The 8,062-nt window shown below is 37.4% G+C and overlaps 2 protein-coding genes across 4 annotated transcripts; one reads left to right on the top strand and one right to left on the bottom strand.

Annotated features, from left to right (window-relative positions):
* Positions 1-255: 255 nt before the first annotated feature.
* Positions 256-4,136, bottom strand: bloc1s3 (biogenesis of lysosomal organelles complex-1, subunit 3). 3 transcript variants are annotated; one of them, XM_057839128.1, is made up of 5 exons: positions 4,099-4,136; positions 3,813-3,931; positions 3,553-3,739; positions 3,261-3,361; positions 256-2,563 (listed from the first exon to the last, which is right to left on the bottom strand). In XM_057839128.1, exons 2-5 carry the CDS (start codon positions 3,924-3,926, stop codon positions 2,378-2,380), a joined length of 588 nt encoding a protein of 195 aa, XP_057695111.1. In that variant the 5' UTR covers positions 3,927-3,931; positions 4,099-4,136; the 3' UTR covers positions 256-2,377. The 3 variants fall into 3 exon arrangements, with proteins under 3 accessions (XP_057695111.1, XP_057695112.1, XP_057695113.1); XM_057839129.1 differs by having other exon boundaries at positions 3,813-3,958; positions 4,099-4,135; XM_057839130.1 differs by lacking the exon at positions 4,099-4,136 and having other exon boundaries at positions 3,864-4,092.
* A 315-nt stretch (positions 4,137-4,451) lies between these two features.
* On the top strand, positions 4,452-8,062 carry trappc6bl (trafficking protein particle complex subunit 6B, like). Its single transcript, XM_057839231.1, has 7 exons — positions 4,452-4,523; positions 4,812-4,909; positions 5,298-5,365; positions 5,646-5,763; positions 5,840-5,923; positions 6,009-6,102; positions 6,337-8,062. Exons 2-7 carry the CDS (start codon positions 4,814-4,816, stop codon positions 6,366-6,368), a joined length of 492 nt encoding a protein of 163 aa, XP_057695214.1. The 5' UTR covers positions 4,452-4,523; positions 4,812-4,813; the 3' UTR covers positions 6,369-8,062.

The following is an 8,062-nucleotide window of genomic DNA, read 5'->3' as shown; positions in this document are numbered from 1 at the left end:
CAAAAATGTTATGATCAACGCAATACCTTTACAGATAATCCTGCTTTGATTTCATTTGACATGTAAAATAACAATATCCCATTTTTCACACCCATGAAATCACATAAATCAATTTAACACACTCGGCTCCCCCTTGCAGAGTCTAACTAGGGAGAAGTAAGTTTGGGGTTCTGTGTTCAATACACCGCCCTCGCGACACCACCTCGAATAGGACATAGATCATCCTTATCACATTCCTTTCAATAAAGTCCAATAAACTTTTCTTTTAATCAACAAAATATGAATGCACACAAATATACAATTGCTCATACAGTATGTTAATGTTGAATAATTGTTCCTTATCACATTTCTTTCAATAAAGTCCAATGCACTTTTCTTTTAGTCAACAAAGTGTGAATGCACACAAACATACAATTGCTTATACAGTATGTTGATTTGAAATAATTGTTGCTTACATACGGAATGATTGTGTATAAATCTGACGTATTTCAACATTGTTCAGAGAAAAAGACATGCAGTTTAAGTGTGATTACTGTTGTTTAAAAGAGATGTGACAAAAGCACATTATTAAATACCTACAATACACTATTTCAATCATCAATTTATATCAAATTAGAGCAATAAATATTTGTTTCTTTCACAAACAGGTTAAGCAAACTGAATTAAGTTTGTAAGCATTTTGGCTTGATGTATTGCATACTTTGTAAACACTGGGGCACTCATTCCACTCTTTAAGTACACATGTACAGTGGGGCAAATAAGTATTTAGTCAACCACCAATTGTGCAAGTTTTCCTACTTGAAAAGATTAGACAGGCCTGTAATTGTCAACATGGGTAATCCTCAACCATAAGAGACAGAATGTGGAAAAAAAAAAACAGAAAATCACATTGTTTGATTTTTAAAGAATTTATTTCCAAATTAGAGTGGAAGTATTTGGTCACCTACAAACAAGCAAGATTTCTGGCTGTCAAAGAGGTCTAACTTGTTCTCACTAGGTCTAACGAGGCGCCACTCGTTACCTGTATTAATGGCACCTGTTTTAACTCATTATTGGTAAAAAGGACACCTGTCCACAACTTCAGTCAGTCACACTCCAAACTCCACTATGGCCAAGACCAAAGAGCTGTCGAAGGACACCAGAGACAAAATTGTACACTTGCACCAGGCTGGAAGACTGAATCTGCAATAGGTAAAACGCTTGATGTAAGGAAATCAACTGTTGGCGCAATTATTAGAAAATGGAAGACATACAAGACCATTGATAATCTCCCTCGATCTGGGGCTCCATGCAAGATCTCACCCGATGCGTCAAAATGATAACAAGAACGGTGAGCAAAAATCCCAGAACCACACGGGGGGACCTAGTGAATGACCTACAGAGAGCTGGGACCACAGTAACAAAGGCTACTATCAGTAAAACAATGCGCCACCAGGGACTCAAATCCTGCACTTGTCACCTGTTGAAGCCAGTACACGTCTAGGCCCGTCTGCAGTTCGCTAGTAAGCATTTGGATGATCCAGAAGAGGACTGGGAGAATGTGTTATGGTCAGATGAAACCAAAATAGAACTTTCTGGTAGAAACACAGGTTCTCGTGTTTGGAGGAGAAAGAATACTGAATTACATCCGAAGAACACCATACCCACTGTAAAGCAAGGGGGTGGAAACATCATGCTTTGGGGCTATTTTTCTGCAAAGGGACCAGGACGACTGATCTGTATAAAGGAAATAATGAATGGGGCCATGTATCTAGAGATTTTGAGTGAAAATCTCCTTCCATCAGCAAGGGCATTGAAGATGAGACGTGGCTGGGTCTTTCAGCATGACAATGATCCCAAACACACAGCCAGGGCAACAAAGGAGTGTCTTCGTAAGGAGCATTTCAAGGTCCTGGAGTGGTCTAGCCAGTCTCCAGATCTCAACCCCATAGAAAATCAGTGGAGGGAGTTGAAAGTCTGTGTTGCCCAACGACAGGCCCAAAACATCACTGCTCTAGAGGAGATCTTCATGGAGTAGTGGGCAAAAATACTAGCAACAGTGTGTGAAAAGCTTGTGAAGAGTAACAGAAAACGTTTGGCCTCTGTGATTGCCAACAAAGGGTACATAACAAAGTATTGAGATTAACTTTTGGTATTGACCAAAAACTTATTTTCCACCATGATTTCAAATAAATTCTTTAAAAATCGAACAATGGTGATTTTCGTTTTTTTTTTCTTCCACATTCTGTCTCTCATGGTTGAGGTTTACCCATGTTGACAATTACAGGCCTCTGTAATATTTTCAAGTGGGAGAACTTGCACAATTAGTGGTTGACTAAATACTTATTTGCCCCACTGTACATATACATATATACATATATATCCTTATTTGGTTTCTTCAAGATGCAGGTGTGTTACTCTCATCTGAATGGTTCATTTTAATATCAGGTAATATTTGGCAGGTAGTGATGATGTCAATCTTTTCAGACACAGACTTCAGGTCGTCCAAAATCAGCCGTATGCTGTGGGAAGCATTGATAATGGCGCTCTGTGATGTGTTTAACTGTGCTGTTGCACTGCGCACCTTTGAAAAGAACAATCTGTGTTATTGAACCACAATTTTAATATATTTCTAACATTGAAACTGGTCGTGCAAATAGAAAACAGACAGTGTAAATTTCGTTGAAAAAAAAAAAAAAACGTATCAGTAGCCTAATATTAATGCGTAAGTCCCATTTAGTTTACTGTCACAATATCAATTCAAATACAATACCAACGTTTTCTTTATACAGTATCTGCTTCTTAGATTCTTATTAAAAATAATATTCACTCACTAAATAAGTCACAGATATCTACCTCATAACTATCACTTAATTGTGTTTTTTTTTTTTTTTGTTACTGTCGCATTTTCCCCGATATGTTAGATGATAAACAATCGATGCAAACAAAGAACAACTGATTTTAAAAAAGTTTAAAAGGGTAAATGTATGAAAAAGAAAATCTCGACCACTCCTTGTTGTCTGCGATTTCTGCATCGCGACCCTCGTTATATTACCATGTTTCACCCATGAAATCCCCCAAAAATCTGGCTGTGGTCATTCACAGCTGTGTCTTGACAGTCGGTGATACATGTTACTACATGGAGTTTTTGGATCAAAACAAGGCAATATTGTGATAATATCTCGTTAAAATCATGGCGTTGAATGACATTGCATGTTGCGCGACTGCTCATTACAATATGGACAGTTGGGTCAATTTCTATTTCAAGAAGTGTTTGGTACCTCTTTGCTGGCACTGCCATAAACATTACGTAGCATCTGTCCCACATCAGTATAGAGACGGCTGTTTGATTCCTGCAACTTCTGCTGTAATAAAGTATCACCTGGGAATCAAACACACACAGAAAAAGGTGGTGTTACAAAGTATTTTAAATGATTAGTGCATCATTTTTTGGGGGAGGAGAGGTTCAAAGTTCAGTTCGGTTTATGCAGTTGCATGCTAGAGATGCTCTCATTTAATTTGATTTAACATTCATTACATGACAAAGACTGTTTTAGGTTTATCATTGCTTACCAAAAGGCTTATGTGTAGGGCTCGGCCTATCTTCCACAACTGATTGTATATCAGGATGATCTCTTACTACAATTAGTGGAGGTAGATCTCTTTGAAGTATTTTAGTACTTTCGTGCGTCAATGCAGAACTTCGGTCCGCCGTCTCCACTTCATCTTCACTGTCTGTTTCAGAAGCTTCCCCTTGAACCTGGGTGGATAAACAAAATTATATTTTTGACAGACGAAATTTTATGTTAGATAGCTATTAAACACAAAACGACCTTGGCCACCGCAATGGCCGTTTGAGAAGCTGGCATGGAGGTGATGTAAACCTCGTCATCAGAGTCTGTCTCGGATGCCTCGCCCTGCACCACGATGGGGTACTTGCTTGACATGACCACTGAACACACACGAGCAAATATCCACGCTGGACTGAGGAAAAAACATCTAAATTGATTCCTACTAAAATATCAATAAGACCGACTGTCGCATGGTCACATATTCTAACTCTTAGTACAATTGAACGCAAGACGAAGCAGTATAAAAGAAAATCAAAAGAATACAAACCCCAGTTTATCAACACTGACTTCGTGAGGCAGATCACATGAGCATACAGGAAATAATATGTTCCTAATATCCAATTAAAACGCAGTATGTATGTCATGTGAAATCTAGCAATCCAAACTCTGGTAGGGTGAAATCATGGTCAGCTGATAGTAATAGGGGAAGCTTTATTATTTAATAACACATGCCAAATGGGTGGTGTTTATTTTATTTTGTTTTATTTTCGTTTTTAGCAACATGCATTACATCCTCAGATCGGAGTCTTGAAAACATTCCATTTGCTTTCTTGTATCTCATGTAATGTACCATGCTTTTCCTGTATGTTGTGGCATAATAAACAAATTAAACCCTCGGACTGCGCATGTAAAGATTACAAGCAAACCCCGGAAGTGTCTTTGTTTTACTCGCGCGTAACACTTGACTGACCGGTAGGTTAAATGAGTTATTCTACCCTTTATGTCGCGGTTGCATTTAAAATAACATATTCCTAAATAAATGTTTGTCCCAATTTATTTCTGGTCTCGTTTGGAGAAAAGTGACCTACTCGACAACGTAAAGAGTTGCCTAATAATATTCTGACAGCTAGCAATAACCATGCTAGCCCAAGTTAGACTCGCTGCTTGTTGACAAACGCCGATTTCAGACATAATTTTCAATAACATTTATGTTTGTCAGGTTTTTTGCTTAACTATGTTCTGCTCTGTTTTGTATGTCAGGGATGGCAGACGACGCTTTATTTGAGTTTCTCCATATGGAGATTGTGGCACACGTTTACAGGGATCATCAATCCATTAAAGGAGAGGCGGACAACAAGGTTTGTTGTATTTGGTTTTGTTTTATTATCATTTCGTCGTGCCATACACCATTTGAGGTGTCTCACTGGTAATACAAGGCTAATATGATGATCTAAGCAGAAAGAAAGAAAAAAAAAAAACTTATTGACCTTTGATTCCTTGAGCATCCTCAGTTCAATTTAAAGGTGTTACATTTTCAACTTTACCCAATTCACACAAAATACAGTTTTGCTCCCATGCTACGGTACGGTACGGTATCGAAAAAGTGACTTGTTTCCAGAAAGAGCCTAATACTTTATCTGAGCTGAGCGCACGCAGATAAGGTACTAGGCTTCAAGCTGCATTTACAATTATTAAACTCATCTTTAGTCATGTGGATCACACAGTCATAATTACTTTTTCATACAGGAGAGGGCTTCACGTGTGTCTACTTTGGAGGCAATGGGCTACAGAGTGGGGCAAGGGCTCATTGAGAGGTAGATAGTTCAAAATAATCACTGTTTAACACCAATATTGTGGACCCTGGTGTGTGCGGGAGATGTGGAATTGACACCACTGAAAGTGTATTGGGAAAAAATACAAATTCAACATTTATTTAACCGGATATAGCACAACTGTATATTTTTCATTGACTAATCTAAGGAGAAGTAAAAACAAAACAAAACAGGTGAATACCTTGTGTCCCAAACCGCAGACATGCAGGGTCCAATGTACGCTACAGTTTATGTTTATATGTTGGACATTTTTCCTGCCAAGGTTGACGAGGGATTCCCCCTGCTTCAAAGATGAGTTGGATATAATGAAATTTATATGTAAAGACTTTTGGACAAAAGTATTCAGGAGGCAGGTGGACAATCTCAGAACAAACCACCAGGTGAAAACAAAATCTTATTTCATTCATCATTAGGTATGAAATATTACAGATTGCATTTCTTTATGTCCTTCGTCAGGGCACCTATGTATTGCAGGACAACAAATTCAATCTGCTGACACAGCTGTCTAATGGTAAACAGTACTTGGATCAAGCACCAAAGGTTAGGGCGCATATTACACAATATTTCTCTTCATCACAAATTAGTGACAAAATTCCTCATTTTAGTGTGTGTTTCCTCCCCTCAGTACCTTGCCTTTTCCTGTGGTGTGGTGAGAGGAGCTCTGTCAAATTTAGGTCTTGAAAGTGTAGTTACAGCTGAGGTTTCTGTCATGCCATCATGTAAGTTCCAGACTTGTCCGGCCTATTAAATACATTGAAACGTCAACAGTTGAATGTCCCTAAAAAATGTACAATTAAAAACAATCTGGTGACATGACTTTGTCTCATGCCAGATAACACATTTGTTATTGTTGTTGTTGATATATATTTAATAATACTAATAATATAATAATTATTATTTTAAATAATGTTTATAAATTCATACAAATGGTATAATGTACTTTTTCTTTGCAGGTAAATTTCAAGTTGTCATCCAGAAATTATGACAAGGTCCCATCCCACCTTGCTGCATTGTTCAAGCACCCTTGTCCTTCATATCAGGTTTTAATGTTACCGAGAAGTAAAACAACTCCCTATTCTATTTTCACATTGATTACAGAAATAATCTAAAATGGTTCCCAAGCCACTCAAGTCAAGTGATGGGCTTGTTACCTTTTATTTGTTGAAATTAAATGATGCATTTCTTTTTGGTGAGTTACTTTCTCTTTTAATTTAAAGTAAATGCTTATGTCAGCCATTCCATGAAAATAAGCTTGCTTGGCCATGAAGGTCATTTCTGGTTGATATTGTCTTTTTGCAATGCTTTTGCCACATAAATGTATTTGCAAGTTAATAAAAAAAATCCAATTAATTCACTCTGATGTCTGTGCCCACTCACTCTGTTCAAATTAATTATTTTCACAATTACAAATTTTGAGCATTCTCATGCCAAGCCTGAAATGAACAACTTTGGTCTGTTTAACAAAATATACACTCAGTTTACAATAAGTATAATTATCCATGAATTTCTGTTATTCTCATATATGTTTTCTTCTTAGGACATCTATAAATTTGCTAGAAGTACAGCGTGCAATTTTGAATATTTTATTGCAACCTATATAATCTTATTTTCACACATACAAACACACAAAAAAGACCATCGTTTTAGTAACTCAAATAGTAATTGGCTGTTATCAGTTTAGCCACCAGAGGGTAACATAGCATTGCTATTCTGTTCTAATGCTAAAGCTGAAGAAATCTGTTAGTCCCTTAGATATCACATCCTGTGTGTACAGTGTGTAATGTGTAAAGACTGAGTCAACGGTAATTGTTGGCCATCTTGCATTGGGGGACTTCAATGGTTTTTGTTTTTCATATCGATGGTTGGTCCCTCCAGAGCAGGGGTTTTAACTCCGGTCCTCGAGAGCCCCTATCCAGCTTGTTTTCCATGTCACCCTCCTCCAACACACCTGAATAAAAAAATCAGGATCGTTGTCAGGCTCCTGCAGAGCTTGCTGATGAGCTGATCATTTGATTCAGGAGTGTTAAAGGAGGGAGACATGAAAAACAAGCTTGATAGGGCTCTAGAGGACCGGAGGTGTGTACCCCTGCTCCAGAGATGCAGATGTTCAATCTTGCTCTCAAATAGCTTCTTCTTCTTCTCAAACATTTGAACGACAAAAAAGTTTTTTAGTTTTTTAGTTAGTTTTGAGCAAATATATTTTAAGCCTCGCGACTTGTTAGCAGATTGCTTGAAATCTGACCTTCTTGAGTTGAATTTACATTTTCTATGCATGTTTTTTTCTTCAGGTACTGCACTTTTTCCCACATTATGAAAACATGCATTGTAGGTGATTGAACATTTTCAATAGTCTGCAGTTGTGTGTGAGTAGTTGTTTGATGAACATGTCAAGTTGTACTTGCTCAAAGGCAGCTGTGATAAGACTTAATACACCTGCAACCCAAGTGAAGATAAGTGATACTGAGAACTAATGGGTGGATAGATTTTTACAGGAAAAGAATGCTGTGCTGTATAGTTCACATCTATTTAGCTTCTACTTTGAGAATTTCAATAAATAAACGGATCATACTTTGTTGTACGTATTATTGTACATTGACAATTTACTTGCTAACATAAATCTTTTACATGTCAAAAAGGTCAGTTTCTTCCTTTTTATTGTAAGTTTTTTTTTCTCTTGGT

Source organism: Corythoichthys intestinalis, chromosome 6 (assembly GCF_030265065.1).
Source record: "Corythoichthys intestinalis isolate RoL2023-P3 chromosome 6, ASM3026506v1, whole genome shotgun sequence".
NCBI classification, from domain to species: domain Eukaryota; kingdom Metazoa; phylum Chordata; class Actinopteri; order Syngnathiformes; family Syngnathidae; genus Corythoichthys; species Corythoichthys intestinalis.
Note: the sequence above shows the minus strand (reverse complement) of the source record. Positions and strands in the feature narration are given on the sequence as shown.